The sequence below is a fragment of the Carassius gibelio genome, chromosome B23 (genome assembly GCF_023724105.1).
Source record: "Carassius gibelio isolate Cgi1373 ecotype wild population from Czech Republic chromosome B23, carGib1.2-hapl.c, whole genome shotgun sequence".
NCBI lineage: Eukaryota > Metazoa > Chordata > Actinopteri > Cypriniformes > Cyprinidae > Carassius > Carassius gibelio.
In genome coordinates this window covers 5,960,401-5,978,369 of record NC_068418.1, presented here as the reverse complement: position 1 = coordinate 5,978,369, position 17,969 = coordinate 5,960,401, and the positions used below count along the sequence as shown (strand labels likewise).

The 17,969-nt window shown below is 38.3% G+C and overlaps 1 protein-coding gene across 1 annotated transcript; it reads right to left on the bottom strand.

Annotated features, from left to right (window-relative positions):
- Positions 1-13,338: 13,338 nt before the first annotated feature.
- On the bottom strand, positions 13,339-16,878 carry mafba (v-maf avian musculoaponeurotic fibrosarcoma oncogene homolog Ba). Its single transcript, XM_052593324.1, has one exon. The coding sequence runs from the start codon at positions 16,493-16,495 to the stop codon at positions 15,323-15,325; it is 1,173 nt and encodes a 390-aa protein (XP_052449284.1). The 5' UTR covers positions 16,496-16,878; the 3' UTR covers positions 13,339-15,322.
- Positions 16,879-17,969: the final 1,091 nt, after the last annotated feature.

Genomic DNA, 17,969 nt, shown 5'->3' with positions numbered 1-17,969 from the left:
TATGACATCAATTATGATACTCTTTCTACAAATGTCTACCTCTCACACTTGCGAAAGTCTTATAGGCCTGCATCTGCATTTGAGCTTGCATGCATGTGTCACTGTATTAAGTTGCATAGTTAAGTGACTAACAGAGATGTTAAAATGGATGTTCAGGCTGGTATGTATGCTTAAGTGCAAGCGACCACATGCATATCTGTGCATGCATTGGTGCTAAAATCGAATGTATTGACCATGAAGTGGTCCTGCAGATCTACATTTACATTTTTGCATGCACATTTATGCATCATTGCATTTGATTGGTGAAATGTTAATATAGAGAATGCATATGCCAGAATATGTGCACACAGGCTGTTGCATGCGTGTATGCGAAAGCAACTGCATGCATGTATGAGAATGCATTAGGGTTATAACAAATACATCAGATATGCAGAGATCATAAAGGCCTGCATTCTTATTTTTGCTTTCTTAATTATGTATACTTGCATTTGAATGGTGGCATGCTAATTTAAAAGAATGCATATGCCAGAAGATGTGTGTATAGGTGCATGTGTGTATTTGCATGCATTGCATGCTGTAAATTTATTAAAAAAAAATTCATGGTGAAATCAACACCTTTTTATTTTCTTTTTTAATATTATTATTTATTTATTTTTTTTATTTTTTTATTTTTTTTTTATTTTTTCTTTTTTTCTTTTTTTTTGCATGTATGAGTCACTGTATTTGAATGGTAAAATGTTTACAAAGGATTATGTATGTACAAGAAAATGCATATACAGCCTGGCGTGTGTGTGTGTGTGTGTGTGTGTGTGTGTGTGTGTGTGTGTGTGTGTGTGTGTGTGTGTATGTGTGTGTGTGTGTGTGTGTGTGTGTGTGTGTGTGTGTGTGTGTGTGTGTGTGTGTGTGTGTGTGTGTGTTGTCTACACATGCATTTGTGGTACACTCTTGTACACTCTCTACAACTGTGTCACCCAGTCAGTAGTTCTGCAGGTCTGCATTTGTTGATGCACATTTATGTGTCACTGCATTTGCACGGGTTGAGTGTGCATGCATCACTAACAGAGAACAACTATGACTCTCTCTTCAGCTGCAACTGTAATAGTATTATAATCGTAAAATCATAGAAAAGAATACAGGACGCTCCCTCTTAAAATGTGTCAGCCAGTCTGCGGTTCTGCATCTGCTTATGTGCATGCACATCTGTATGTTGCTTTGTTTGCATGGTGACATGCTTACTATACAGATGAATGTCCAGGAATGCATATGCATGATGGTGCATGTGTGTATCTGTGTGTGCATGTTCTTGTGGGTGTTGGTGTGTGTGTGGATAGGACCTTGAGCTGTGCTCTGGGTCAGCAGTTTGTTTAGCTTCAATTAGAGTCTCTGTCTTCGTCAAGGCAAGCGTGAAGGAAGAATTAACATGCAATGGCAGATTCCCACCAGTGTGTCATTACACACGCCATCTCATCTGCAACAGCTCCGCTGTGAGTGTGGATGATATAAGTGTGTGTTTGGGAGCATGTCCACTGTCCAGAAAGTTGATATATTAAATGTATATATTAAGTTACCAGTAAATGTATTAATGCTTTCAAATGATTAATTGCGATTAATTACATCCAAAATAAAAGTTTTTGTTTACGTAAAATATGTGTGTGTACTGTGCATATTTATTATGCATATATAAATACACACACATACAGCATATATTTTTGAAATATTTACTTGTATTCACATTTATATATTTACATTACATTTACAAGTCATTTAGCAGATGCTTTTATCCAAAACGACTTGAAATGAGGACAATGGAGGCAAATTCAACAAATACATATAACATTATAACATATAACATATTTAATATACCATTTTCTGAAATATATATGTATATATGTAAACAGTACACACATACACATATATTATGTGAACAAAAACCGTTTTTGTTAGTTACTGTGGTCTTTTATTTTGGATGCAATTAATCGTTTGACAGCACTAATATATATATATATATATATATATATATATATATATATATATATATATATATATATATATATATATATATATATATATATATATATATATGTGTGTTAAAATAAGTTTAAAAACTGTGGTCTTTTATAACAAAATAAATAAATAGCATTAAAATCAAAACTTCATAAAATAACTGTATTGGACATCTGAACATATTGAATGCTAGTAACATACTGCAAATATCAAATCTGGAGACTGCCGTTTAAAAAGAATATGAACACATTTTCAAACACACCTTCATTATAAAACAGGGACATGCTCTCCTCCCTCCGAACTCTCTTTTTCACTCCCTATTTTTACTCTTTTTTTCTTCCACTCTTTCTCTCCGACCACAGTTCTGCCACAAATATTTCCCTGGTTCATCCTTTGGACTGGGGATAGAACACACTCTCACCCAGAACAGGACAAGGCAGCTCTCTGTATGTTCATGTGTAGAGAGACAGTATGTCTTGATCTAATAAACACGTTCATGACCCTCATTGCTTGCTCAGAGAATGCCTTTTGAGTACATTGTGCAACCCTGAAGACAGACTAAAAGAACACATTTAACACAATCTATGAACACGTCTGTGACATCAATTGAGCAAATAAAAATAAAGACACTTCCTTCATCCACTGAAACCAACTAATCATTTAAGGCTTAGACTTTAGACTAAGACTCAAAGGGACAGTTCAACCAAAACTGAATATATATATATAATGTGGGTAAGCAAAGAGTTGATGGTCCCATTGACTTTCTTGTTTGTTTTTTGTTTTTTTTGTTTTTTTTTTCTCACTCTAAGGAAGTCAACTGGGACCAGCAAGTGAGTCAAATAATGTACTATTTAATCTCTATAAATTGAGCTGAGGTGTCCTGATCAATGCTCATACTGCTGGAATACACTGTATTTTATTCCACTGTACTTTGTTCTTCTGCATTTGTCTACAGTGGTCAAAACAATTATATCATCCTTCACCACACCTTCTTCACACACTGTCCTTCAATTAGTCTGCAAGCTAGTTCCTGATTAGCCTAGGAAACATGTTCCAATAATTTGAGTTCACTGAGTTCATAAGAGTTCATTTAATGATTGCAATTGTTTTCACATGTAAAACTTAAACGTTTCTGGGCCCACAAAGAATGAGGAAGTCCATCCCGGCAGAGCATGTGGTTTGACACAAGAACAGAGGAGCACATGACATCCTATTATTAAGGATTCTGACATGCTCCAACTCTTCATGGCGTAACCGAAACGTTCACTTGAACACGTCTGTCCTCCAGGATCACAGCTCACATTTGAGCTGTGCTGTTCTCTGTAAACTCGGAGAGGGGAGCCCTTCATGACTGCGTATAAATAGCTGGATATTTTTACCCCACAGTTTTTGCGCTAAACCAGTAGCGTTTGATTAGGGCTCTGCTGGCCTCTGGCAGACACACTTTTTCTTGAGTCTATTCCTTCCCTTTCCTCCTCCCAGGAGAGCTGGAGAGACACTGGGTGAGAGAGTAGGACTACACTGTCCCTCTTTTAACTCCTCCAGATGCATCTCTTTACCAGACCTCCTAACAACAAGAACACAACCAATTCAGAAGCAGTTCAAGGATTCTGCCCTGTAACACCATCATGTTTTTCATCTGTATCTTTTGTTTTGATTTCCAGTAAATGTATCTAAACACCGCTTAAAATGAGAAGCGCAGTTGCGTAAGATAATAAGTCTGTTTGTCAGATAAAATATCCAACCACAGCTTGGTTCCATAGTTTGTCAGAAAGAATGAACAAATAATACATTATTTTAATATTTTTTTTATCACTGCAAATCCAAAGATATCACTATAATAACAACAAAATAATACTTATAATAATATTATTAATAATATTGGTCACTTGTGCTCACCAAGGCAGCATTTATTTCATCACAAATACATTAAATAGTAAAACAACTGCTTGATTATAAGGAGTTCAGTTGGGTTTAGCCCTGATTAAAATGTATCTTGTTGGATATTTGCATTTCACTGGAAAACAAATACCATTCAATATTAAATGTTTTCTTCTTCCTCTTCTTCTTCTTCTTCTTCTTCTTCTTCTTCTATAGTACAATAAGAAACAGCAGCATTTCATTTCATCAACATGAGTACTGTCACACTCCTGAGGAGTGAGGAGTGAGGAGACGATGAGACAGGGAAATAATAAACTTAAACAGCGTTTAATAAACTAAAAGGCTTGAACATCAGATACGCAGGAGACATAGAATCATATAAGACACAGAACGATGAAACCATGAACAGATCACTTTTTAAATACACAACTAAACGAGGGGATAACTGAAACACACTATGTGCAGGAACAGGAAGAACCAAATATTGTCACAATGAAACATGATGGAGAAACTAGGGCATGGAAACCTGAACAAAGTCAAAACAGACTGAGAACTCTGGGAAATTTGGATGGCACTTTGAGAGCGGGTTCATGTGTATGTGGAGGGTGTTGGCTCGTGGTGAGCTGAAGCGTCCACAGCCTTCTCGATGGGAGGAGGATGATGATCTTTGACATCAACAAAAAACTTATAACCATTTAAATCAAGAACGCAATTTATAAAAATCGTTCTTCGTCAATTGTCTGTGAGTCATGAATTGAAACAAATAGTCATCTTTCAATCACATCCAGAAGTCAAGTCAAGTCACCTTTATTCATATAGTGCTTTAAACAAAATACATTGCGTCAAAACAACTGAACAACATTCATTTGGAAAACAGTGTGTCAATAATGCAAAATGACAGTTAAAGGCAGTTCATCATTGAATTCAGTGATGTCATCTCTGTTCAGTTAAATAGTGCCTGTGCATTTATTTGCAATCAAGTCAATGATATCACTGTTAAAGAAGTGTCCCCAACTAAGCAAGCCAGAGGAGACAGCAGCAAGGAACCGAAACTCCATCGGTGACAGAATGGAGAAAAAAACCTTGGGAGAAACCAGGCTCAGTTGGGGGGCCAGTTCTCCTCTGACCAGACGAAACCAGTAGTTCAATTCCAGGCTGCAGCAAAGTCAGATTGTGCAGAAGAATCATCTGTTTCCTGTGGTCTTGTCCTGGTGCTCCTCTGAGACAAGGTCTTTACAGGTCTTTACTTTGTTATGTGAAGTGTTTCCGGTTCTGGTTTACCTAATTAATGCAGCCTAAAAATCCTTTAACGGATTTGGATATTAAAAGCATATTAGTATGTTATGTGTATGCCAGGTTAAAGAAATGGGTCTTTAATCTAGATTTAAACTGCAAGAGTGTGTCTGCCTCCCGAACAATGTTAGGAAGGTTATTCCAGAGTTTAAGCGCAAAATAGGAAAAGGATCTGCCGCCCGCAGTTGATTTTGATATTCTAGGTATTATCAAATTGCCTGAGTTTTGAGAATGTAGTGGACGTAGAGGAGTATAATGTAACAAGAGCTCATTCAAATACTGAGGTGCTAAACCATTCAGGGCTTTATGAGTAATAAGCAATATTTTAAAATCTATACGATGTTTGATAGGGAGCCAGTGCAGTGTTGACAGGACCGGGCTAATATGGTCATACTTCCTGGTTCTAGTAAGAACTCTTGCTGCTGCATTTTGGACTAGCTGTAGTTTGTTTATTAAGCGTGCAGAACAACCACCCAATAAAGCATTACAATAATCCAACCTTGAGGTCATAAATGCATGGATTAACATTTCTGCATTTTTAAGCACACATTAATCATATAATCATGCCATCTCACCAGGTGTATATTGGAGCGAGTAGACGTGGTAATAAACTTAAACAAACCCACTTTAAAAAAGACTGGAACATCATGAACGCAGGAGACATAGAATGAAGTAATAAACTGAATGATGAATCCAAGAACAGAACACTATTTAAATACACAACTAAACACCTAAAACAAATGAAACACACTAGAAGCAGGAACAGGAACAACCAAATATGGGCACAATGAAACACGAGAGAAAAACTAGAGCATGGAGAGCTAAACAACAACAAAACATGAACACAGGTCTAACAACAAGTTTTAAGTGTCAAGTAATTTGTCTGTCTTCACTGAAACTGTATACTCAAAGATCATTTATCAGCACATACCTAATCTTTAATCTGGAATTTTGTTGGACATGGATTCCGCAGTGGCTTAACCAATGCCAACGAACAGAAGATTATTAGTTTGACAGTAACTTCTCTGTGAGCTGTGGTTAATACATCGCTACACTATTGACAATGGACACTGGACGTTTTTTTGACCTGAAATTTTGTCAAGCTTAGATTTTGCTATTGAGACCACACCTTCAGTATTTTTCACTTCAGATCCCACACCTCTGGTTGGTTTGGAATAACGTTTAGTTTGAAGCTGCTTTGCTGTTGGTTCTAGTCAAAGTTTCTTCTTAACTATACTGTCAAACAGTATTAGGAGGACTACTCATTTGCATAAATTTAAACTCTACTCACAGTGCAAAATTACCTGTGAACGGTTGATGTTACTCATGTCACATCACAGTTATGATACACATTTATGCTTAATTAATTCCAGAGCAGAATAAAGTTAGCCCATATATTCACTTTATTTTCCCTTTTGCCCAACTCCAAATTTGCCTCTATAGGGGAGCAACAATAATTTACATTATGTGGAAAATAATGTGTTTTTTTTTTTTTTTTTTTTTTTTTTTTTTACCTTAAACCTCATAAACACATTGCATCACACCAAATACGCAACATAAGGTAATTTCAAGCAATGACATGACCCCTTTAAAATAAAGGTGCTCCACAATGCAAAGAAGAACACTTTATCATCTGAAGAACCTTTCTGTTTCACAAAAGCTTCTTTGTGGCAAAAGAAGGTTCTTCAGATTATCAAAAGGTACGAGAGAGATGATTCTTTAAAGAACCTTTGACTGAGTGGTTCTTTGTAGAACCAAAAAATAGTTATTCTATAGCATTGCTGCAAAGAACCTTTTATGCCCCTTTATTTTTAAGAATGTCTTGTATGTGTTGGATGGAGCTTCTGACACCCGTTAACTGTCTCCTCATCTGCATGCTCCAGACCAGTGCTGTGGGAGGGCCGCAGGGCTTATTAGTTTGGGGGAAAAAAACTACTTTTCATAATCCTCCAAAATAGCTTAATCTCTTTAATCTTTTCCCCTGTGTAATCACAATCTGCCCAAACTTCATGTGCAGGTCAGGTCAATCCCGCTTGCCCTGGCTACTGAACACATGGGGTAACCAGCATATAGAGGGTGAGCTCAGTACGTGACTCAGATTATTGTTCACACAGACATCCATGATCATGAGAGCGCTCTGCCCTGCTATAGGTGTTGGAAAGTTTCCGCTCAAATTAGCCAAACTAACAAGCAAATGCTTGGGTAAAAATCAGATAAGATGACCATCAGTTTATTTTGAAGAACTTTAACCAGAGCTGTGCAGATTACTTACAAATTGTAGTCTGTAACTGATTCCAGATTGTATGCTAAAAACTGGAGTTATTTACGTATTCTGGGTTACTCTTTTTAGGTAAAGTATTCTGATTACTTTTTAGAGTACTTTTAGATTACTTTTTAAAATCAAACTTGTTTTAAACTTACCATTAAAAGTGCCATACTGATATAAAAAAAGCAAGCTGATATGAGGAAAAAGAATATATATAGTTTTAGTTGATTTTAGTGGAAAACTAAATATATAAGTTTTATATGTCTACCTGCATGTGTGACTACTTACCAACATCAAAGAACTGTAAACATATTCAGTTATTGAAATATTAACTTCCTCAGAGATATTTCAAGTCAATATTTTATTTTTGGGGGGTTTGGCTGACAGAAACATTTGGGCAGTCCCACATTACATGAACAAACATGAATAAACATGAAAACTACAATGACATTATACTCCCAAAGTATTCTAAGTTTTAAATAATCTTTTCCAGAACCCCAGAATGTACTTTAATTAAGGGTACTTCATTTTGGAATCTGATTATGTAATCTAGATTGCATGTAATCACTTACTACCCAGCACTGGCTTTAACCATGTAAGAATAATATCAAAAACATTCAAAATTTAAGCCTTTTGTGCCAAGCAGATTGACCTCTTTGTATAATTGTACATGTTGTGCAATGACAACTATATAAAGTATAAACACACACACACACACATCTTAAATACATAATACGTAATAATATTTCTTGTTATTATAGAACACTGGTGGGGCTTTGTCAGTGATCTCTCTACAGGTAAGATCATTACACCTGTATGTGTATCTGTGTTAACAAATCATTGAATCATTCACAGCCAATTTGTTCAAAACACATATTCTTTCAAGAAGACAAAACACCACCACAAGTTTGTGTTGTTCAGAGAATGAAGCATTTTGACTTCATTTGGAACAATTTGTATTGATGGAACAAAAACCGACAAACCTCTGGAAATGATATGTCTATACTGGAAGTTACTCAATATTAACTTCTTCAGCTTATCTTATCAGAATGTGTCATACATGTAAAACCTATTACAGAAATGTCCTTTAGACGTAGAAATGTAAGATTAAATGGAAAACTTTATAGTGGGTAACTTGTTGAGGTTTGTTCCTGTAGATCAGTGTTTATGCGTCTATGTTAGTAGAGCTCTTGCTTTCCTTTTCTTTAATTGGTCTTGAAGCTTTGAACCCCCAAAACACTCGCAGATGTTGATGGCGATGAGCATGTTTCTCTGTAACACAAAACCTCAAACACAAACACATGCAACAAACTAGTGTGAAAAGAGACAGAGAGGGTCGAACCTTCATCAGCACGAAGTGCATGAAGCAGATCATTACACATTGCATCCCATGAACAAAATTGAAATATTTGCTTCAGAATGAATGAATGGGTGAATGGATGGATGGATGGATGGATGGATGGATGGATGGATGGATGGATGGATGAATGGATGGATGGATGGATGGATGGATGGATGGATGGATGAACGAATGGATGGATGGATGGATGGATGGATGGATGGATGGATGGATGGATGAATGGATGGATGGATGGATGGATGGATGGATGAATGAATGAATGAATGAATGAACGAACATCAGTGGATCAGTTAATAAATCAGTCAAATCCAAATTCAAACAATACTCCATTGATTATCACATCTATGATGTCCTTCATATAATACTGGAACATGCACTCAAAAGTTGTAATTTACATTAGTTTGACATTTAAATGAATCTTTGTTATTATTATAATTATTATTAATAAATATTTGTTTCAGTTTATGGTGGCTAAATCTAAGAAGGCCTCATTGAACTTCATCTCTGGCTCCCAGTATAAATCGGTTTGTTTGAATTGTCACATTTTGCATGGTTTGAAGAAAAAGCTGCAAGTGGCCTGGTCTCTTGATTTAAAGTTTGTCAATAACTTCATCCAGCACAGCTGTAAATTCACTAACTGTTCTGAGTTACAGCATATATCTGAAATAATTGGTACTTATTACTTCTGGAAAATAAAGAGGAGAATTCTGACCAAAGTCAACACACGGTTTCCTCTAATTTCTTCAGGATTGTCTGCAGAACACATCACTGTGCTATAATTTAAAAGACATACAGAATAACTGCAATACATAAATTGTATGCCAATAGTCAAAACTTTGACTAGTGAGATTACATCTGAAGGCCAGAATTAAAGCTCCAAATCATATTTCCTGGTTGCAAAAAATGGTGGCCAAGTCTGAAAACCTAGTGGTGAAGACAAGGTGAAGGAAAAAAAAAGGACCTGGATGCCCAGGCTTGGCATCACTCATGCTTATACCAGAGAGGAACTTTCTCCCGGAACGGTTGAGTGAGGAAAATGTGTTTTCCTGTGATGAATGTCTGGTCTTCCTGTAAAAGTAACTTCCCTGGAAAACTGCTGGAGTCATGGCTTTACATACTGGAAGTACGAATGTATGCACACGTCACTTTCTAAACGTTGATGGTTGTCTGTAGACTTGTGAAAACACAGTGTTCATGTTGCAATTGATCAGCTCTTTCAGCTGTCCTGATGTGAACCTGAGAGGGCAATTAGCAAACAGCTTGAAATATGTCACTAGTCATTGGTTTATATATTATATAAAAACCTCTTTATAAATGTGCAGCAAAGTCTGTAAATCAGAGAGAGTGGACCGGATGCATGCTACCGAGGCAAACACTGCAGTTAGTGCAGATGACGAATGAGAATATAAATAGAGTTTAACAAGCGGTGAGATACCAAGAAACTAGAAATGGTAGTTAAATCTGTTGATCAAGTCATTTTGTGAATTAAATGTTTACAGCAGTTGTGTTCTTCCTGAAATTCAGATTAAACTCACACTGAACTGAATCCAGAACAGACATTTATTTACTTGTTTGTATATGCATGCGATTCTCCCACCTAAGACAATCTGAACAGTATGTTTCCATGTAAACAGCTTGTGATGAACTTCTATTTGGAATAAGTTTTTTTTTTTTTTTTTTTTTTTTATCAAAATGTTTTATTATAAAATACATTTTCATAAATATGTTAACACTGTTATAACATTGACAGAGTCGGCCATCAGTGGTTTTTAGAAATTAGGCCTTTGATGTGTTCAAAACCCTAAAAGATGCCACTCTTTCTGAGAAAAAAAAACAAAAACAAAAAAAAAATGCAGTGTCCATAACTATTATAGTATCAGCATGTAACTTTGAAGTCTGACCCATAATGTCAAGAGTTGATATGACTTTCTGAGTGACATATAATAGAAACTGATAAATAAATATTTGAAATACAAGAGAAGAGCAAAAGTGGTGAGTGTTGAGCTTCTCCTTGGTGAGAGGACGATTAGTGAAATCTCCTCTGATAGCAGCATCGACTGACAGTCTGAGGTGTGCTTGTATGGATATGTGAGCTCTTCTCTCTGCTTACGTTATAGATGATATTGAGCTGTTATGAGTTAGGGTGGAAGAATGTATGTTTTTATCTTCATTTGTAATGCTGTGTAAATCTGTGTGCGTCCTTGTTGCCCGTTTGTGATCTGATTGCATGATTGTAGATACGCATGCGGCCGTTGCATTCGAATTGTGTGTGTGTTTCCATCAGTCTTTGGTGACAGACTTTTGTGCATGTGCATGTGTATTCTGCGCATACACCTGTTCTACACAAGTACTGGAAAGTCATGTCAATAACACTCTCAGGGGTCTCATGGGCTTTCAAGTGCACTGGGGTCAGTACGTCAATGCGTTTCACATTCTTTCATTATTATACCCTTCTACTTTTACTCTTTTCCTTCCTTCTTTTGCTCTTTCCTCTGTCTCTTTGCGCAAAGATACTGTATGCAGAGGAACATATAATAAACAACTAAATAAATAAAATCAAGAAACAGCATTCCGCTCTACAGTATACAGAAGATGCTAACGATTAGAATCAATAACAATTTGTGAGCTTATTGAACAAAAGCAACAGTGAGTGTAATTGATTTTTTCCTTTCAACACTAAAATTTCACAATAATTGAACATTTAATCCTAAAGAGAATGTAAAAGCTTGGTCTGTGCATGTCAACTTTTTGACTGCGCAATTACCTCTGTCGATATTTACAACGATGAAATCTAATTGCAGTACATTTTAATTGATATTCCCATAACAGGGTTCGCTGCTTACATCATTACAGCTAGTAATGCATGAGCACGATAAAATAAAATAATTATGAAATGAACGCTTTGCACTGCATGTCTTCTACGAATACGGTCAGTAATGTTGATATGAATGTTATTATGGGTGGGTTATTGAGTTTAATATGTGTTGAAGTGGAAGCTGTGCCGTTGGCTCAGGCCTCGCTGCTTTCACCCTGCCCTTGAGATTGTGCAGACACATGGCAGATAATGTTCTGACACCAGAAACTGAAAACCGTCAGGAAATCCTAACAACACTCTGCCTTGTCCTTCTCTCATGCTCTGGAGAAGAGCGGCTTCACTTACTAGCTGTGCGCTAGACACACTCATAGCTAAACCTTCATCCATTTCTGAATCCTCTTAACATGGAATGATGTAAGATAGAAATCAGTGCCTAGCTGGATGTCTACCTTCTGTAGCTTTTTTTCTTTTAATTTGATATATATATATATATATATATATATATATATATATATATATATATATATATATATATATATATATATATATATATATATATATATATATAGTAATAATAACAATATATGTGTGTGCTGTGTAATTAGGCTAAGCATTAGTGTTATACTGCATTTCACAATTCCAATAGGCCTATAAGACAAAAGTCAAATTAGACAAATTCGGTTACATCCAATTTAAGTCCGTTTTAGATCATACTAAATACTTTTTATTTTTTTGTGAATTCTGTCCTCCAACCTAAATTGCAATATCATTATATTTTGTAATAGCAGTCGTGCAAAAGACAATAAAACTACACTGACAAGACAGTGTGCATTGGCTTTTGCATAGTTAGGATTATATTCACCCATAATTGACTTAAAAATTATATTTCAGTAAGAAATACGCTCTATAAGACCAACTATATTTAGTACATTCTATATACTATAGTTACATATATACATGCTAAATCTTTTTAGAATGTTCCGTGTGTTATCACACTGTCCTAAAAGCGAACGCGCCTATTTTTTTATTAGCAAATATCCAGACTAGTCGTTAAATAAGTTAGGAATCTGAAAATGTTTGTTGTATCGGGTGTCGGAAGGGTTAATTGTCCTGTTCCCACAGTCTGTGCTTTGAGCGCAAGGTCAAAGATCTCATTTTACCGAGCGCACGTGCGCGCCGGATTCTGCAGGCGCTGCAAATCACTGAAGGCCTAAACACACACCAGGAGAGAGCGAGACTTCGCACAGCTTCTGCTTTCAGCTTTAACTCTCTCTCTCTCTCTCATTATGTAAAATAGTCTAAAACGTCCTTTTATTTTATATCCATTTTAAGTTAACCCGCTATAAACTAATAAAAGGTAGTTCAACCTCATATTTTTTCTTCTTCTTCTTTGTCTTACCAAGTAATGGTCTATGTGAGGGCTAATTCTATTTCAATAAATCGTCAGTTAACCGTCGAACTTGAGTCCCGTTATTAACAGCAGGAGCGCATTTCTGCGCGCGGGTCGTTTGAGCTCCAAGTTCAGCGAGAGACCCGCTCAAACAGCCCCGGGGAAATAGCGTTCCTCTGCCAAACTTCCAATAAAAGCTGATTGACGACTAATTGATTAGTGGATTGCAGTGATGCGTGATAACAATGCGGCATACAGTTAAGCCGAAATGTTGCATAACTTTGACAGACACAGGAATTGACGCAGAAAATAAGTGGCTACGAAATCAATGCCATTTCACTGACTTTAATAAGCAAAATAGGAAACCATTTCTTCCAAAAACAGCAAAAACGAAACAGAAACCAGCCTGAATGGAACAGTCCGAATTGAACTCTATTCTTTTTTTCCATTTATATAAACAGATTTGAAAATTGATCCCCTCATAATACATGAAATTAACAAACAAAACAACAACCCGCTGCTGCAGTTTACATTAGATTTCAACACAGTTGAATCAGTAATAAACCAAAAAGATTGTTAAATGCATGACTTTTAACAATATTTCTTAGATGCAAGCACCATGCTTATTCAATATGATCTGACAGTTTGTTAATTTAATCATTAAAATAAAAACTATGCATCTGGCCAGCAGAACCAGAATATCGACATAATAATAAAACAAACAAAAAAACAGAACAATTACATGAGACATATATTTATTCATTTCTTTTTTTTAATTTTGAGAGTATGCAGAACCTGAATCCCTTATTTTTTTACTGACCGGCAGAAAAATAAAAATACAAATAAAGGAAGACATTTAACATTTGATCATTGAAACTCTCCGTTGAAACACATGCGTAGTTTTCATGTTAGGCAATAATACACAAACCCCTGATTTAGGAAGCCTACACCCTCGAGCTGGATTATAATAACTACAGTTTGAAATGTTGGTTTATAAAACTGGCAGCTCATATAGCTCAAAAAATGTCGATGAAAGTGTGCCCGTTCGTTGAAATCCTACCCATCAAAAAAGATACGACCTATATTGCTTATGTTATAGAATAGCAATAGAATATGCAACAGCCTGCATGAAGGAAAAAAAAAAAGAAGAAACACACACACACACACACACACACACACATTTGTGTCTTGCTACAACTAGACGTGAGACTATGAGCACCAGTCCAACTGAAAGGCGTGCTTTAGATTCATCTATGACTAAATGTGCGTGTGCGGCATGTCTTCCTCAAAGGCGGTTTCTGCCAAAACAAAGAAACAATCAAAAATCGAAATAAAAACTGCCAATACCAAAACCATTCCCCCCAAAGTGCGCGTCTTTTACAAAGTTTGCTTGCTTTAAATGCAACTGCAAAATCCATTCCCGAAACATGAAGCTAATCAGAAAAGTTTGGGAAACAATCAGCTCTTCGATGTCGGTTTGTAGGTTTGCTGTTGCATATATTTACAAGTCCAGATGAACCCATACAATGAGAGACCGGAGAACCAGTCTCATACCCCCCAAAAAAGAGCTAGAGATCAAAAACATGCTCTTTATGATACATAATGAACACAAAGAAAGAAAGAAAGAAAGAAAGAAAGAAAGAAAGAAAGAAAGAAAGAAAGAAAGAAAGAAAGAAAGAAAGAAAGAAAGAAAGAAAGAAGAGAGTGTATAAAATAGAAATTATTACCATACATGTCCAGCATGCAGGATTAATATCTTAATGCAGATTTATGTGTTTGTTTTTGTGTGTTTTTTTCTTTTCTTTTTTAATATATATATCTATATATAACCAAGCAAGCAATAAACCAATGAGATGTTGCATAAAGTCCCCTGTGGCCTCGCTCGGGCGCGTTATACAGGAGGAGGAAGGGAGGTTTGCATATCTGGTGCTCTCAACTTTTCTGGCCAAGTGACAACAAGTCCAAAGTTTCTCTTCCCGCTCAGCACAAACTCTTTTTTCTCCTTTCTTTTTTTCTTTATCCTGATCAACCGAGAACAAACCAGAAGATGGAAAGAAGGTTTTATCTGAAGTACAAAAGCCAGTTCTTCGCTTTTCTTTTTGTTGTGAGATCTCTACGAAAGGAGTAAAAGTCCTACTACAAGCAACTAAACTACATTTCCCAGAAAACATTCTAACATGTTCTTCGCATTTTAGTTGCCAAGATGATTAGATATGAGATTATTATTTCTTGTGGATTATTCTTCTAATATGAGTACTGTATCTGCTGTTATCTGAATGAGCGCAGAGTCTCTCAGGCATAGGAAACACACACTCACATGAAGAACTCGGGAGAGGACGGGTTGTCGCTCGTGGAGCCTGCCTCGCGGAACCCGTTCGCTCCGCTCAGTTTCTCGCACTTGAGTTTGTAGGCGTCTCTCTCTCGGGCCAGCCGGTTGATCTCTTGCTTGAGCTGCTCGACCTGGTTGATGAGCTGCGTCTTCTCGTTCTCCAGCACGTGCTTCTGCTGCACGCGCTTGAAGCGGCACGACTGCGCGTAGCCCCGGTTCTTCAGGGTCCGGCGTTTCTGCTTCAGGCGGATCACCTCGTCCTTGGTGAAGCCCCGCAGGTGTCGGTTCAGCTCGCGCACGGACATGGACACCAGCTGGTCGTCGGAGAAGCGGTCCTCCACGTTCAGGCCGCCGCCCGCGCCGTGGTGACCCTGCTGGCCGGGGTGGTGGTGGTGATGGTGCCGGTGGTGGAGCTGCTGGTGGGACCCGGGCGATATAGGAGAGGGGCTGTCGGGGTCCTGACTGTGGTGGTGGTGGTGGTGGTGATGGTGGTGACCTGGCATGTCATCGGGGTGATGGGGCATCGCGCCGTATTGTTGGTGTTGATGTTGGTGGTGGTGCTGCTGTTGCTGTTGCGCATGGCCGTGGTGGTGATGGTGGGCTCCCCTGTATCCCTCGAAGCCTCCTGCTTGCAACTGCTGCTGCACATGAGGGGGCGGAGGATGGCCGTGCGCCGTGGCACCGATCAGAGCCTCCACCGCGTCTTCGGGCGTCAGGCTTAGCGTCTGCGGGTCGATCTGCTGCGGGTACGCGCCACTGGGCATCCAGTACAGCTCCTCCAGATGGTTCTTCTGCTCCGTGGGGCTGAAGCTCGGGGAGGACGGCACGGAGCTGCACGGGGTGCTGATCGGAGTCGAGGACACGGAGCCCTGCGGCTGGAGGCGATTGCATTGCCGTATGTTGGAGCGGTCGAGTCCCGCCAAGGCCTCTTTCTTCACCTCAAATTTCATCAAATCAAAGTCATTGACATATTCCAACGCCAGCGGGCTGGTGGGCAGCTCGGGCCCCATGGCGAGATCGGCGCTCATCGTGTCCCTGTTCTTCAGCAAAGTGTTCACCAGCGTCGCGAAACCCGACTTTTGCCTTTCTTCCCTCTCTTTGCGCATGCAGTTTTCTGGATGGGTCTCCGAACGCGACGCGCTCGAGCGCTGGAGCATGCAGAGTCGCTCGAAATGTTCAAACGGGAGAAAGCGATATTAATAAATAGCAAACAAAAAAAAAAAAAACTTTATGGACTAATGCACTGCGAAAGACATTTGTCTCGCATGGACGCGCAGTGCTCGACAGCTGCAGTCTTTGGACACGACTGGAAAAAGTCAAGTCTCTGTCCCGTCGCCGCGCATGAACTCAAAACATAAATAAAAGACGAAAATGAGTACCGGACAAGGGCTCCCGTCCCGAACCCGGATACTCCAGGAATATGTCCTTAAGCCAGTGAAGCAGCGTTGAGGTGGATGGGTGCTGTGTTTGTCCAGCTCTGCACCGCAGAGAGTTCAGCTCGCACTCGCTCCTGAGTATTCAGACTGTAGCAGGACGCCAGAGCTCTCGGTGCTGTTATAGTCTACGCGCGCGTGACGTCAGAGGAGGCCGGCGACCAGTCAGATCTGGAGAATTAGCATAATGATCGTTGCTTGTGTGTTGTCAGCTGACGGGATGAAGAAAGGGAGAGTGGTATTTCGTGTATTGACTGATTGGATATGTGCGCGCCTAACGAGAAACCGTTTGTTTTGTACCGCACATAAAGTCGATCATACTGAATAACTGGGAATATTTTCAAAACGTCTCGTTCTTAAGAAATAAATATGAAAAAAGTTTTACTCCATGCATTGCATCCAGATTTTTCCCTTTATTTAATTCAAAACAACATCTAGACTCAAAATTAGTTTCATTGCGCGTTTAAAATGAAAGCCAAGCTTGAGATGATCTGTGAAAGTGTTTTATTTAAAGTATAAATAAACCAAACAGACCATAAAGTCTGTGACATGCAGCAGCAGGTTGTTACATCAAACAACGTTTGCACAATAGCCTACTTCAACACAAATAGTCAATAAATCATGATAATAGTAGCCTTTTGTCAAAATGACTCAATTAAACAAACATCTACGTGTTTGTGTCATTTACAAGGACAAAAAGGTTTTATTACTTAGCATAGACTATTCGTTCAAATATAATGGCTATTGCAGAACATCATGGAGATGTTGAAAGTCGTCGGTGTAGATGATGTTAATGAGGAGGGAGGACGCCCGGGACCCATCAGGTGTATGTGTTATTGCGATTTTTATTGAGTTTTGTATTTTCAACACGACAAGATGTGATGTGAAAGGCGGGAAGTGCGCTGCGGGTGACGCTGGATTCAGGAAAACTCACCCAACGCTGCCCTCATGTGGCGCCCAGCTGCCGCGCGCTCCTCTCGTGCGCTCCTGCTAGCCAAGACTGCGAGATGAGTGGGTTTATCTGGAAATAAACTGTAATTAACAATGAGAATAAATAAATATTTTGCATAAATGTGCACTTAAAAAAATTGAGACCTAAAACTGTTGTCGCATGGTGCATTAACGAGTGTTTCAATTATAAATCTCCCATAACATGCACGGTCACAGAGTTGTGTTTAAGACTGTTGATCAGTTTTGT

Coding starts and splice junctions, on each gene's coding strand:
- mafba (XM_052593324.1), bottom strand. CDS start 16,495: ATGCTCCAGCGCTCGAGCGCGTCGCGTTCGGAGACCCATCCAGAAAAC.